Source organism: Aspergillus luchuensis, chromosome 7 (assembly GCF_016861625.1).
Source record: "Aspergillus luchuensis IFO 4308 DNA, chromosome 7, nearly complete sequence".
Classification (NCBI taxonomy): Eukaryota; Fungi; Ascomycota; class Eurotiomycetes; order Eurotiales; family Aspergillaceae; genus Aspergillus; species Aspergillus luchuensis.
The window spans coordinates 1,211,710-1,225,390 of record NC_054855.1 but is presented as its reverse complement, the minus strand read 5'-3'; the positions used below and the strand labels follow the sequence as shown (position 1 = coordinate 1,225,390).

The 13,681-nt window shown below is 53.8% G+C and overlaps 7 protein-coding genes across 7 annotated transcripts; 4 read left to right on the top strand and 3 right to left on the bottom strand.

Annotated features, from left to right (window-relative positions):
- Positions 1 to 128: 128 nt before the first annotated feature.
- Positions 129 to 1,248, top strand: AKAW2_70458A (uncharacterized protein; the record flags this gene model as incomplete). The annotated part of the gene is made up of 4 exons (XM_041683042.1): positions 129 to 177; positions 240 to 379; positions 453 to 845; positions 892 to 1,248. The coding sequence occupies 4 exons, from the start codon at positions 129 to 131 to the stop codon at positions 1,246 to 1,248; spliced, it is 939 nt and encodes a 312-aa protein (XP_041547342.1).
- Positions 1,249 to 1,650: 402 nt separating this feature from the next.
- On the top strand, positions 1,651 to 3,361 carry AKAW2_70457A (class I SAM-dependent methyltransferase; the record flags this gene model as incomplete). Its single annotated transcript, XM_041683041.1, has 4 exons — positions 1,651 to 1,824; positions 1,877 to 2,146; positions 2,209 to 2,410; positions 2,469 to 3,361. 4 exons carry the CDS (start codon positions 1,651 to 1,653, stop codon positions 3,359 to 3,361), a joined length of 1,539 nt encoding a protein of 512 aa, XP_041547341.1.
- Positions 3,362 to 3,584: 223 nt separating this feature from the next.
- AKAW2_70456S (phosphatase YCH1) lies at positions 3,585 to 4,075 on the bottom strand (the record flags this gene model as incomplete). Its single annotated transcript, XM_041683040.1, has 2 exons — positions 3,585 to 3,895; positions 3,961 to 4,075. The coding sequence occupies 2 exons, from the start codon at positions 4,073 to 4,075 to the stop codon at positions 3,585 to 3,587; spliced, it is 426 nt and encodes a 141-aa protein (XP_041547340.1).
- Positions 4,076 to 4,461: 386 nt separating this feature from the next.
- AKAW2_70455A (mitochondrial 37S ribosomal protein bS21m) lies at positions 4,462 to 5,169 on the top strand (the record flags this gene model as incomplete). The annotated part of the gene is made up of 1 exon (XM_041683039.1): positions 4,462 to 5,169. One exon carries the CDS (start codon positions 4,462 to 4,464, stop codon positions 5,167 to 5,169), a length of 708 nt encoding a protein of 235 aa, XP_041547339.1.
- Positions 5,170 to 5,456: 287 nt separating this feature from the next.
- On the bottom strand, positions 5,457 to 6,732 carry AKAW2_70454S (uncharacterized protein; the record flags this gene model as incomplete). Its single annotated transcript, XM_041683038.1, has 3 exons — positions 5,457 to 6,371; positions 6,452 to 6,467; positions 6,557 to 6,732. 3 exons carry the CDS (start codon positions 6,730 to 6,732, stop codon positions 5,457 to 5,459), a joined length of 1,107 nt encoding a protein of 368 aa, XP_041547338.1.
- A 405-nt stretch (positions 6,733 to 7,137) lies between these two features.
- On the bottom strand, positions 7,138 to 8,856 carry PGI1 (glucose-6-phosphate isomerase; the record flags this gene model as incomplete). Its single annotated transcript, XM_041683037.1, has 2 exons — positions 7,138 to 8,299; positions 8,357 to 8,856. 2 exons carry the CDS (start codon positions 8,854 to 8,856, stop codon positions 7,138 to 7,140), a joined length of 1,662 nt encoding a protein of 553 aa, XP_041547337.1.
- A 2,120-nt stretch (positions 8,857 to 10,976) lies between these two features.
- On the top strand, positions 10,977 to 13,439 carry AKAW2_70452A (uncharacterized protein; the record flags this gene model as incomplete). Its single annotated transcript, XM_041683036.1, has 3 exons — positions 10,977 to 11,705; positions 11,752 to 13,275; positions 13,347 to 13,439. 3 exons carry the CDS (start codon positions 10,977 to 10,979, stop codon positions 13,437 to 13,439), a joined length of 2,346 nt encoding a protein of 781 aa, XP_041547336.1.
- Positions 13,440 to 13,681: the final 242 nt, after the last annotated feature.

Genomic DNA, 13,681 nt, shown 5'->3' with positions numbered 1-13,681 from the left:
TCAAGCACCCGACAGATTCTCATCATTGGTGACTGAGTTACACAGGAAGCTCAATTGATTCCATAGATTATTGCTTCTAGTCTTATTGTCATTCAACCCTCACTTTCAGTCCCTAAGTCTCTACCGCCATGGCCGCGAGCCAGGATACCGTTTCCTTCGATGCGATCATCCAAGCCGGTATGACCATCATTCCCTGACTCACCCACGCAGAGCGCTTGAGACTAACAGGCTTGATCCAGATCGCAAGAGAAGACGCAACGAAGAACTAGCAAACAAGCTCCTGAGCAAGAAGAAATCGACCAACCCGCCCACGAAACCGACAGGGAAGACGCAGAATGTGAAGCCAGGCAGCCTGGCAAGTCGGATCGGAGTAGCGAAGGTGAGGAGATCAGGACCTCTGCAAGCTAGCTCATTCTTGTCGCATAACTAATTCGATGTATCGCCCCATTCAGCGCTCCGCATCGGCTACTCTACCGGCCAAAACCACTCCTCCAATCCCAGCGCCCGCGCGACAGGGTGCCCGACAGAACGCAAGGCCATCGAACAAGCGCCGTCCTGATGAGAACCGCCTTCTTTCTGCGCTCAATCCCGCGAGCGGCCAGGCTACCGTGCGAAATGGGGGTGGACTGTCGATCAAGGGAAAAGGGTCCGGGCCATTCGTTGTTGTCGGTAGCAACTTCGCGCCAGGGACTACGGCGGCCGATATACAATCAGCTCTGGAACCGGTTTCCGGCCCGATATTGCGCTGCTGGGTCACTGCGCAACATCCTGTTGTCACAGCGGAGATTACATTTGCAGAGAGACAGGCCGCAGAGGGTGCCGTTGCCAATTTTCACAACCAGAGGGTAAGTCACTCGTCGCAACTATTAATGATTTATTCTAATCGATCAGGCCGACGGTCGGATCCTCTCATTCCACCTAAAGCAACCTGCGAACCCCGACCTGTTCGAGCGCTCCAATACCCAGCCCGCTGTACAGAACTCCCAATCGTTTAGTGACCTCCGCGAGCAAGCGGACCGCGATCGCCGTTCTCATCGCTTGGCCGATGCAGCTGTTCAGGACGGACGGTGGGGATTCAATGATCAGAACCAGGCTGGCCAAGGTCCATCCAGGGGGAACAATCGCAGAAACCGGGGTGGGCGGAAGGCAAGGGGTGGAGCACAGAATACACAAGAAACAGGCCTCTATAGCGATGAGATGATGGTCGATGCACCTCAGCAGAACCAGCGAAACCGGGGCCGGCGGTAATGCAGCCATCAGTGGTTCAGTCTGAAAATACGCTGTTCTTTGATACAGGCTGTTCTGCTGATCAGGCAGAATGGATTTATCTCTTTTCGGATTACATGATTCTGCAATTGCCGTGGCTACTTAGAATGAAGACCTGTACGATATGAAGAAATACTTATTTTTTCTGGACGAATACCCTTTGGACGTAGACAGATCAAAGAACTGACTGGAGCGGATTATCGGCAGCTGATATGATAAGAACGCAATCACGTGTGCGGAAGTTTTGCGGAGAAGTTGGAGAGCTTCATCTGCATTATTTGCTGGATGATGATCTTGATCCCTTCATATAAGGGTTTCCCTACCAATATCGTACCAATTAAACATATGAATTAACTCACTACCCTTTAACCGAGAAACATCGAGATGAACCACGCAACGAGGCGCGCCGTGAGGCAGCTTCTCAGAAAACATCCCAACCAGACCCTTTGCCTCAAATCGCAACGATGGTCCTCAACTACATCCACATCTTCCACATCTACCTCTGAAACAAGAAAATGGTCGACACCACTAGCGCAAACTCTTGCTAATGCGATCAAAGTACGACATCAATCCAATTGTCATTGAGCCAATCTAATCAGCACTCTACCAGGTAACCGGACCCGTTCCTATCGCCGCCTTTATGCGCCAGGTCCTCACAAACCCCGAAGGAGGCTACTACACGACGCGACCAGAAGGCCACGGCGAAGTATTCGGCAAGAAAGGTGATTTCGTCACCTCTCCCGAGATATCGCAGGTCTTCGGAGAACTGGTGGGGATCTGGACAATTGCGGAATGGATGGCGCAGGGACGGAAGCGCAGCGGAGTGCAATTGATGGAGGTTGGACCGGGGAAGGGCACATTGATGGATGATATGTTGCGTGTGAGCTGTCCAGTTGTCCTGATTTTGCCACATCTTACAATCACTGATACGGACGGAGGTAGACATTCCGGAACTTCAAGATGTTCTCGTCGAGTATAGAGGCGATATATCTGGTGGAAGCTAGTGCCACGCTACGGGAAGTGCAGAAGAAATTGCTGTGCGGGGATGCAGTCATGGAGGAGACGGATATCGGACACAAGAGTACATGCAAATACTTCGATGTTCCGATCGTTTGGGTGGAGGACATCCGACTGTTGCCGCATGGTATGGAAGCATGACTGATATCTGTGCGATGAACATCTTACTGATGGATTGCCTACAGAAGAAGAAAAGACCCCCTTCATATTCGCCCACGAGTTTTTCGACGCCCTGCCCATTCACGCCTTTGAATCCATCCCTCCCTCTCCAGAGAACCAGCCTGAGCAGAAGGAAATCATGACTCCCACCGGCCCAGCAAAACTACACCAGCCCTTGAAGCCAGCCAACACTCCCCAATGGCGCGAACTCCTGGTCACCTTAAACCCGAAGGCCGTGGAGGAGAACATTGAAGGCGAGCCCGAGTTCAAGCTCACCCTCGCCAAGGCATCGACGCCCTCCTCTCTCGTAATCCCGGAGATCTCCCCGCGCTACCGCGCCCTCAAATCCCAGCCGGGATCCACCATCGAAGTCAGCCCGGAGAGTCGTATCTACGCAGCTGACTTTGCGCGCCGCATCGGCGGTGCCTCAGAACCGCCCCGCACGGCCACAAAGGGCACTGCTGCTTCTGCGCCGGCCCCCGCGAAGCGCACATCCTCCGGTGCTGCCCTGATCATGGACTACGGCACTCTCAATACTATCCCGATCAACTCCCTGCGGGGTATCCAGGAGCACAAGAATGTGCCGCCGCTCTCTTCACCGGGACAGGTGGATGTCAGTGCTGATGTGGATTTCACGGCGTTGGCGGAGGCGGCGATCGAGGCTAGTGAGGGTGTGGAGGTGCATGGGCCGGTCGAGCAGGGTGATTTCCTGCAGGCGATGGGCATCGAAGAGCGCATGCAGCAGCTTCTGAAGAAGGTCGATGATGAAGAGAAGCGCAAGACACTGGAGACAGGATGGAAGAGACTGGTTGAGAAGGGCGGTGGCAGTATGGGCAAGATCTACAAGGTGATGGCCATCGTTCCGGAGAATGATGGCAAGCGTCGACCGATTGGATTCGGCGGTGGACTTGTGATGTAGTAGCTGTCGATACTGCCCATGTATAATACAATATAGACATGTAGACAATCAACCAAATACCATATATATGGCTGTTAGTCTATAGCGCCAACCATGCATCTACCCCATATTCTTCACCCATCTATCCAACCCGACTCAACTCACCAAGTGAAAATAAATGAACCAAATAAAAAGGGTATCACCACCAAACCAACCTCCTATCCATAACTGAAATATAAAAAATCTAATACTCCCTCCAAATATCCTCCACCCAAGCCTGCGTCAACCTCTCATCAGGCCCATACTTCTCCTGCCACTGCACGAACCCACCCTCGAGGACAAACACCTCCTGCTTCTTACTCTCCTCCTCGCCGAGGATGCGCTCGCGCTCGCGGGCATACCGCAGCGCAGCAGACGGCCCGCGTTGCTGGCTCAACGCGCAGTGGAAGACCACCTTTTCTTTGTCCGCCAGGGTGCGGATGAGTTCGGGGAGGCGGTAGTCTAGTGAGGAGCTAGGGACCCAGGTGGAGGTGGTGATGTGGCCGCCGACGTGGTCTAGAAAGCTTATTAGTATATCGAATTGAGGCAGAGCATAAAGAAGAAAAGATGGGTATACGTACCAGAGTCACGCACATCGATAATGGCGAGTTTGCTAGGCGTGGAAGTCGAGAGGAGGAGGGCTGAGAGGGCGTCGCGGCTGATGCGGGGGAGGGTTGCGATGGTTATGGAGGACATTTTTAGGGTATGATTTTTCGGACTGGCGGGGGAAGATATATATTGATGTGAGAGGGAGAGAGAGCGGGGGTGCTATGTTCTGCTTCTGCAGAACCACACGTAAGTCAAACTATACTGTCCTTGACTAACTATCAAATGTTAGTCCAGCGTAAGTATACTGGAGTATGTAGCGGAGTTCCCGGCGGAAATCAACCACGCAGTCACGTGCCCGCAATTTCCGATCCGCAACCCGCAACGGGCGAGATTTATCCTCATATCCAACAATAATAATTTCCTCGACGCCTGTCCGCCTCCCACCACAACATTCAGCCAGGATAGGACGGTGTTATCCTGGGAAATACACCCCTCCAGCTACCAATTGACTAGGATTTGTCGAATCAATCACCATGGACATGCGCGCTCTATCCCGCAGCCTCCTCCGGGCGAAGCCAACCACGACCCTCTACAAGAGCTGCCAGCAGCAACAGCATCTCCTCCCAGCACGAATTGGCCTGCGCTTCTCTTCTGACGCCTCCTCCTCTTCCTCCTCTTCTTCCTCTTCTTCTTCCACCCCATCCAACAAGAACAACACAACCACACAACCCCCGACCCGCCAAACACAACAACCCTCCTCATCCCCATCAACGTCCCAAAAACCCACCGACTTCGACCAAATCCTCAACAAGCTCAACTTCAACAACACCACCACCACCACTCCCACTCCCGGCAGCAATGCGGCAACTACACCTGGAAGCACCACCCGCGCCTTCAACGACAGCCTCTCCCTCTCGCGCGCGGTAGGCCTCTCCGCCGAGACAGACGGCCTGCGGACGGCTACATCCCTGCGCAAGATCGATCTGAAGCTGGGCCCGACGCTGGGAAGACAGGTGACGGTTGAGCCGGAGCGCGGGATGGATTTGCCAGCGGCGTTGAGGTCGCTGAGCACGGTGATCAGTCAGAATAAGATGAAGCAGTCGTTGAATAAGCAGAAGTATCATGTGCGGAAGGGTATGGTGAGAAAGCAGCTCAGGATGCAGAGGTGGAGGAAGTTGTTCAAGTTTTCGTTTCAGGCGACTGTTAAGAGAATTCAGAAGATTCGGGGGCAGGGGTGGTGATGCAGTGATTTCTTTTGGTTCCCCCAATTGGGGGGTTGTTGTGTATAGAGAGGTATGTATGTGTATGATGGGGTGAGTGGGTAAAAGGGTTATTATTTTGTGTGTACTATATTGTTGTTAGTGTTGTTATTTTTCGTTGTGTTTTGTTTTGTTTTGTTTTGTTTTGTTCTGCTATGTCTGTGGAATTTTACATGAGATACTATAACTGGTAGTATATCTTGCATCTGTTTGTATCTCCATCTATCATCATCCGCATCAATCATACATTCAATCAGTCAATATACACATCAATCCCTCTTCCCACTCATATACCCTCCATACCCATACCCTCCATACCCAGCTCCTCCCCCTCCTACACTACCACCACCACCACCCACAGCAACAGTCGCAGGCGAATACCCTCCATATCCATTCATCCTAACCCCATTCCCATTCCCACCAAACCCCTTCCTCCCAGCACCGCCAGTAACACCCAAAATACCCTCCCCCCTCCCCCGTCCCCTGCCATAACCCCTCTCCCAATAAACCGCCAACACAGCCCCAACCACCGCAGCCAACCCAAAAAACACGACCCTCGAAAACCACCCCCCACAGCTTCCCCCCTCCTCCTCCTCCTCCTCATACCCATCCCCACCACTAGGCCACCCAATCCCCCTTCCCCCCTCCACCCACTTCACACTAAACCGAAACGTCAACGGCTCCCCCCTCACAACCTTGGTCCCATGACCCTCCGTCCAAGGCTCCCTAGCCCCCCGATTATCAAACTCAGGCACACTATACGCCGTACCCGCAACCACATACCCGGGGTCTTTGCGCTTCTTCTTCTCCGTACTAGCCATATTATGCACCAGGACATTCATATCCGTCCATATATGCAGATGGCTTAGCTGTAGCGTGCCCTGAATGGCGAAGGTAATGGGCGTGTAGGCTTGTTCGCCGCCGGTGGAGACATCATCATCAATGATATCGATGTCCGGAGAGGAAGGGGAGGCAGAGAGAAGCGGTGCGGTGGGCACGCGACATGTCATGGGCACGTCCGAGTGGACGTAGTACTCTAGTAAATGGTAGAGTTCATCGGGGAGGGAGGCGATGGTGCATGTTAGGGTCTGTTCGGCGACGCCGTAGTGGAGGGATAGGGGTTGGGAGGTCTCGTTGCATGTTGGGAAGGGGATGTATTGGAGGTTGCCCAGGGGGTCGGTTATCTATATTTTTTTTAATTCCTCAATGTTAGTTGTGTTGTGTTGGGTTTGGGGGGGTTATTGTGGGTGGGTGGGTGGCGTACGTGTTCGCCGGAGTCACTGATTGCCAACCAATTATGTTAGTAACGTTGTTGGATTGGGATGGAGTGGATTATTGAGTGGACATAATATAGGGGATTGGAACGTACATCGTCCGGTTCAGACATGTTACTGGCACCGCTTGGCCATAACTGTAGCCGGGGTTTGCTGTTGCGCGTTGCTCACTGCTGCTTCTCCCCGCTGCGGTGGATGTGTGGAGGAAGAGGAGACTCAATAGTCCATAGTGATAGATCCGATGGAGGGGTGCCCTTTCAGGAATGGGCATTATGAATAAATCGGAGAGAATAAATAATTGATTCGGAGCTCTCGCCGGCCAGCGCAATGGGGAATTTCGCGCGCTGGCGAGGTAGAAGGCGGGTTTTGATGGTCAGGAGAAGCGGCGTGGTCGGAGCCGCGGTAAGGAGACGGACCCTTTTTTGCTTACCGACTTGAGTCTATTTAAACGGCATGTTGCACTTGCTACGTTGGAGGCTCGTCAGTTCAATGCTACGGGTTATTCCTTGGTATATTTCTAGGATTCATGCGACTTAATTGTCTACAGTTCAGTTGCAAGTAACTGCACTGTCCAACAGTTTCATTGCTAACTCATAATTAAGGATGACACTCGTGGCTTCATCAAAATGACTATGTACTCCTTTTGCTATTCCAATCCCTTTTCGTATCCAAAAATTTACGCCAGGTTGGCCTTCTTCTTGAAGGCAAGCAGCAGACCGCTGGTCGACGCATCGTGGTCCGAGCCAGCGTCCGCGGTCTCGAGCTCCTTCTGGATCTTCTTGGCAAGCACCTTGCCCAGCTCCACACCCCACTGGTCGAAGGAGTTGATGTTCCAGATGGCACCCTCGGTGAAAGTGAGGTGCTCGTAGTAGGTGATCAGAGCTCCCAGAGTGGAGGGAGTGATCTTCTGGGCCAGGATGGAGGTCGTCGGGCGGTTGCCCAGGAAGGTCTTGTGAGAGACCAGGTTCTCAGGGGCACCCTCGGCCTTGACCTGCTCAGGGGTCTTTCCGACCATCAGGGCCTCGGACTGGGCCAGGAAGTTGGAAGCCAGCATGCGCTGGTGCTTGCCGCCCTCAACGGGGTTGTGCGACTCGGCGGCCATGATGAAGTCGGAGGGGATGAGCTTGGTGCCCTGGTGCAACAGCTGGAAGAAGCTGTGCTGGGCGTTGGTGGCGGGCTCACCGAAGAGGATGGGGCCGGTGGTGTACTTGACGTACTCGCCGGTGCGAGTGATGGCCTTGCCGTTACTCTCCATGGAGAGCTGCTGCAGGTAGGCAGGGAAACGGTGCAGGTACTGGTCGAAGGGGGCCACCAGGTGGGTCTGGGCGCCGAAGAAGTCGCTGTACCACACGCTCAGCAGACCACCGAGAACGGGGATGTTCTGCTCCAGAGGAGCCTCGCGGAAGTGCTTGTCCATGGCGTGAGCACCGGCCAAGAACTGGTGGAAGTTGTCGTAGCCGATGTACAGAGCGACGGACAGACCGATGGCGCTCCAGACGGAGTAGCGACCACCCACCCAGGACTCGAAACCGAACATGTTCTTCTTGTCAATGCCGAACTTGGTGACCTCCTCCTCGTTGGTGGACAGGGCCACGAAGTGCTTGGCAATGTGAGAGTCCTCCTTGGCAGTCTCGAGGAACCACTTCTTCGCCGTGTTGGCGTTGGTGGTGGTCTCTGCAGTGGTGAAAGTCTTGGAAGCGATCAGGAAGAGTGTGGTCTCGGGGTTGGAGTTCTTGAGGGCCTCAGCGATGTGGGTGCCGTCAATGTTGGAGACGAAGTGCAGCTTCATGTCGGGGGCACCGTAGGGCTTCAGAGCCTCGGTCACCATGACAGGACCACTAATTGTGATGTTAGCAACGGCTTTTTCATTCCATCACTTCCATTGGCCGACTTACAGGTCGGAACCACCGATACCGATGTTGATGACGGTGTCGATCTTCTTGCCAGTGTAACCCTTCCACTCACCACTGCGCACCTGCTCAGTGAACTCCTTCATGTGCTCGAGAACGGCGTTGACATCTTCAACGACGCTCTTTCCGTTGACCTGCATGGGCTCGTTGGAGACATTGCGCAGGGCAGCGTGGTAGACGGCACGGTCTTCGGTGAAGTTGATGTGTTCACCCTTGAACATGGCATCACGGAGCTCCTCGACATTGGCTTCCTTGGCCAGCTTGACCAGCAGAGCCAGGGTCTCCTCGGTGAGGAAGTTCTTGGAGAAGTCGAAGAGGACCTCGGAGTTGTCGACGGTGTTGTTGAAGGTGCGGCTGAACTTCTCGAAGCGCTGGGGGTCCTTCTGGAAGCACTCCTTGAGGACGATGTTACGTCCGACGGAGTTGTGGTGCTCCTGGAGCTCCTTCCAGGCGGAGAGCTCGGTGGCCTGCGAGAAGCTGGGCATTGTGGTGGATGGTATAGAGCTTTGACCGACGACGGGGAAAGTGTTAGCGCGGGGCACAAACAGAGGGGGGATTGATGCAGACGAAGCTTGGATGGAGCTGGAACAGAGACGGATGCTTACCTTTTACTTTAAAAACAGATGAAACTTGAAGGAAGGAAGAAGAAGAAGGCAGGGAATAGGGAGGAGGGGTAGCAGGGAAGAATTGAAGGGGAAGAAGAATAGTAGTTTTGAGGCGGGAGTCGCGGAGGGGAGAGGAGAGCAACAAGACAAGGTATGTCGTCAACCGGCGTGTTGGGGTCCGTAGGAGGGAGGGGCTGCCGTGGGGCATCCACCACAACCAGCAAAGTGACGCAGATTCATTCCCCCGGTGGGCGCCTTTCCCATTTGCCCTTGCCAGAAACCTCTGCCGGTCAGCTGAACGTTTGTTTCCCGTTGCTAAACAATTGTCTTGCGTTGATCCTGTTTGTCATCACTTTATTCTAGACTTCTACACCTTCTTGGTGATCACCACTGGAAAGCTATCCGTATCATCACTTCCACACTCACAGCAGTTATCTCCGTCGATTTCGTGTCTGTTTCTCCGGCCGCATCGTCATGGGAACATGGGAAGCTTCATCATCCAGATTGACCGGGCTCCACTAAGACAGTCCTGGCCATTCTGCCCAGGATGAATCACAGTAATAGCCGGTTTCAAGGTCACACCGGGCCCTCAGTCCCATCCTGCGTTATCAGGACCAAAGACCACGCCCCCAATAATAGAAATGGAAAGAGTAATAGCTACAGATGTATGTTCCTGTCAGTCCCTCGGAAAAAAAAGGTCGCCGTGGAATTGTTACCCCCACGTCCTGCCTTCCAGATCGTCTATCGAAGGCTCGGGAGCTTCGGTCGAGATCGTTCCATACTTTCCCTTTTAGCCGGTTGCGTTTACTGTGTGTACTGCTGTGCCTTTACCGATGCCTCCATTCTACCCCTTATGGTTTACCCCTGGATTCAATTGACTATTGCCTCATCGTAATCATAGCTCACTTCTTCCCTAACATTCTTCTGATGTTCAACGACCAGTGGAATCTGGATGTGGCCAATTCCACTAGGTAAAGGGCAAACCCAATGACAACTCTTCCTTCTGGATCCGAGGAAGGCCGGGTTAACAGGGAATGTCACTAATGGGACTGCTGTATGATCCTCCCAATAAGGAATTGTATTCAATGGTCATCGTTGAACAGCTTCGAAGCTGGTGAACCTCAGAGCTATTCATATACAATTGCCTATTCGATGCTGCATATGCATGAAGAGGCTCTGTCTGTCGAAGAATTAGCTCTTCCTTCACTCACAATTTCTGCAGTGTCTTATGAATCATTAGTAATTGCGGCATAGAGTAGCTGCTTGACTTCGTTGCAGATATCGAGTAGCACCCCTGCCCTAGGATACTGGCACGGGAGTCTTCGACACTGGCTAGTGAGGCTCTGCCGAAGCTATGTGTTGATCTTCCTGAGGGCAATGATTTGAAAAAGCCAGTATCATAATAATGTAGATCTGAAATTTTAGTTTCTGAAAAGCAAGTCTATTAAATTATTAATATATTCTAGCAGAAGCAACTGAAGTGCTGAGGCCTAGCATGTTGGACCCCTCGCGGAGAGCAATCGAATGTAGGGCGGATTTCAGATTAGCATAAACCAGCTGCTTTTTCATTGCATATTAGTAAAGCGTACTTACTGTTTACGCAATGATTGCTGGACGATAGAACAACACGGATAAGGCGAGAGCGGAAGCACTGCTGGGCTGCCAAGATAAGTCCGCACGGGCCACATGGTTCTTCTCGAACTGCGATTCCGCCGCAGCTCGCGATCTTCTTCATCTGCTCAAACGTCTCTTCCCCGCCGATCAGACGAGGATTGCGCTCCCTTATACGGGCGAATCTCTACTCTGAACTGATTGAACTTTCGATATAAACCCCCCTTTCTCTTATTCCACGACTATTCAAAATTTTCCGGTACCTGGGGACGTCTTTGATCAATCGCTACTGAAGCTGCGATTCCGTCGCAATGTACAATCCTTACCAGCGTACGTCTCCCACCTCATTGGATAGCATCGCTGCGTGTTCTTATGAACTCAATGAACGTATGCTAACTTTCTTAGCTCCCGGTCTCTATGGCAGGCCTCCAGACTTTGGCGCCTATCCTGGTGCGCCCCCGGGCATGGGTGAGTCTACCATTTCTTCAATACCCCGTCTGTTATCTGTTACTGACTTTGTAGCTCCTCCTCCCGGTATGGTAGCCCCCGGAACCACTCCTCCCCCTGGGATGCAGCCTGCAAACGCCCAACAGCCTGGTCGTCCGGCAGGCTTCCCTCCCAACTTCCAACCTCCTCCAAACATGCCCAACATCAACTTCTCTGCCCCCGTCATTCGCCTTGGTACGTCCGGACCGAAATCTGCCACTCCAGATACGAGCAAAGAACGCGGTAGCGAGGCCCCGGGAAGACGGGCAGGTCTGGGATCCACCAGTCTGGAATCCCAGCGCCAGAACGTTCGGGATGCGATGATGCAACTGCAGCCCCCTACCCGCGAGGAAATTGTGCGGACGCTCTTCGTTGGTGGAATTACTGAGGGCGTTGGTGGTGACGAGGGTGTGGAGAAGATTCTCCGTTCGGCGGGCAATCTCAGGCGCTGGATCCGCGCTACGGATGCGGACGAAAAGCCATGCAAATTCGGTTTCGCAGAGTACGAGGACCCCGAAAGTCTAGGGACCGCGGTGGAAGTGCTAAAGGACGTGCAAGTGCCTGTGAAGAGACAGACACCGTCCGAGGGAGATGACAAGGAAGAGCGTGAGGTGGAGAAGAGCACACTACTGGTATGTTAGGTCCAAATCTGAGAACTACGGAGCTAATCGGGTGCAGGTTGTCGTCGATGAAAGCTCCTTGAGTTACCTGGAGCAGTACGAAGCCACCAGAGGCGATCAGGACCCTGCTGAGCGCCAGGCGCGGTTAGATGCTGCACGTAGTACCCTCGCGAACGTCCTCTCTGACTTGTGCCATCCTACCTCCCCTACTCAGAAGGAAGATGTCTCCGCAATCGATCGCGAAGGAGACACGGCTATGAAGGACTCCGAAGGTCAGACCGATGGTACGGGAGCGGAGGTTGTCACCATTCCCATCACAGTGGAAGACGAACTTTCCGATATTCCTCCCGAGATGAGAGAGACAGTCGCCAAAGAGATCGCCGCCTTCCGTGAGCGCAGCAACCGTCGTGATATCGAGCGTTTGAAGAGGGAGGAAGAGATTGAGTCCATGGAGAGAGCACGCAATGCGGGCACACGGTTCAACCGACTGGCATCGCCCCCGCCTTCCGCTCCGAGTGGCCCTGCGGCTGGTGCCAATGGAGTCCCACTGGGTCCACGGGATCGCAGCGTGTCTACGGCGCCTTCTGGCCCTAAGGGCTTTGGCGTGCAGATTCCTAAGGACTACCAAAAGGGAGTGTCTTTTGTCAATGGCGGTTCTATAAACGGGGCTACTACTGTTCACTTTGATCGCGAGGAAGAAGAAACAGACGCTAGTGATGAGGAGTTGGAGCGTCGCCGTCAGGAGAAAAAGGAAGCGGAACTCGAGAAGCAGTTCCTTGATCAGGAGCGCCGCTGGCTGAACCGTGAACGCAGTCGAACTGCCGCCCTGGAGCGCGAAAAGAAGAGAGACAAGGAAGAGGAGGCTAAAATGCAGGAAGTTCGTGAGGAGATGGACAAGCGGTACAGGGACTGGAACGACGATAACGAGGCCGCGCGCAAGGTGGAGGACTATTATGCCGACCGGGGTGCATGGCTACGTAGCCGGGCAGGATTCCGAGCTCGCGAGGTCAGCATGGACGAGGCAGATCGTGCGGCGGAAGAACGCGAACGGGCCCGGTCTGTCCAACAACGGGAGCAGGCCCGCGGTATGGCCGACGACTTCCTTGCGCGCCAGGCGGAAGAGCTGGAGACTCGGAACCAGGCCCCTCGGGAGCCTCAGCGCTTCAAGCTCTCCCTCGGAGCCGCTGCGCAAAAGGCCCAGGCTGCTACATCCCGCCGGACGGTGGCCGAGGTGGAAGGCCTGCTGGAGGACGAGGAAGAGCCTCAGGCCACGGCTCGGCGTCCTCTCATCCCGATCAAGTTCGACAGTGCCGCCGAGGCGGCTGGTCTCTCCGACGAGGAACGGGCACAAGCAGCCCGGCAACTGGCCGCCGAGATCCCGACGGACAAGGAGGGACTCTGGGGCTGGGAGGTCAAGTGGGAGTTTGTCGACGAAACGGTGGTCAGCGAGCAACTCAAGCCGTTCGTCGAGAAGAAGATCGTGGAGTACTTGGGTGTTCAGGAGCAGATGCTTGTGGATGTGGTGGAAGAACATGTTCGCAAGCATGGTCATCCCCAAGAGCTGGTGGAGCAATTGGAGGAGGTAAGCTTAACCTGCAATCTACTGATGTTTCTTCTTGTCTATCTGCATATCATGCTAACGCTGCTACTTAGGCACTCGACGAAGAAGCCGAGGTGCTGGTCCGCAAGCTGTGGCGGATGATCATTTTCTTCTCGGAGAGCGAGAAGCGAGGTCTTTCCGGATAAATGGAGTATATCTGCTGTTGGGGTTCAGCATCACGCGGACGCTGTCTCTATACCCATGCATTCCGAAGATTGTCTGTACCTAACCGCCAGCGATAGTGATTTGAATCTGATATCCGCTCTTAGGAGCAACCTGTATCTTCATCCGTACCTAAAGCCCGTCCGCAACACCCTAATGTAAATCGCGCAAATGACCTAGTCATCCATATTCTGCCGGTAGAAACCCTGCAGACATTTGAGACGCG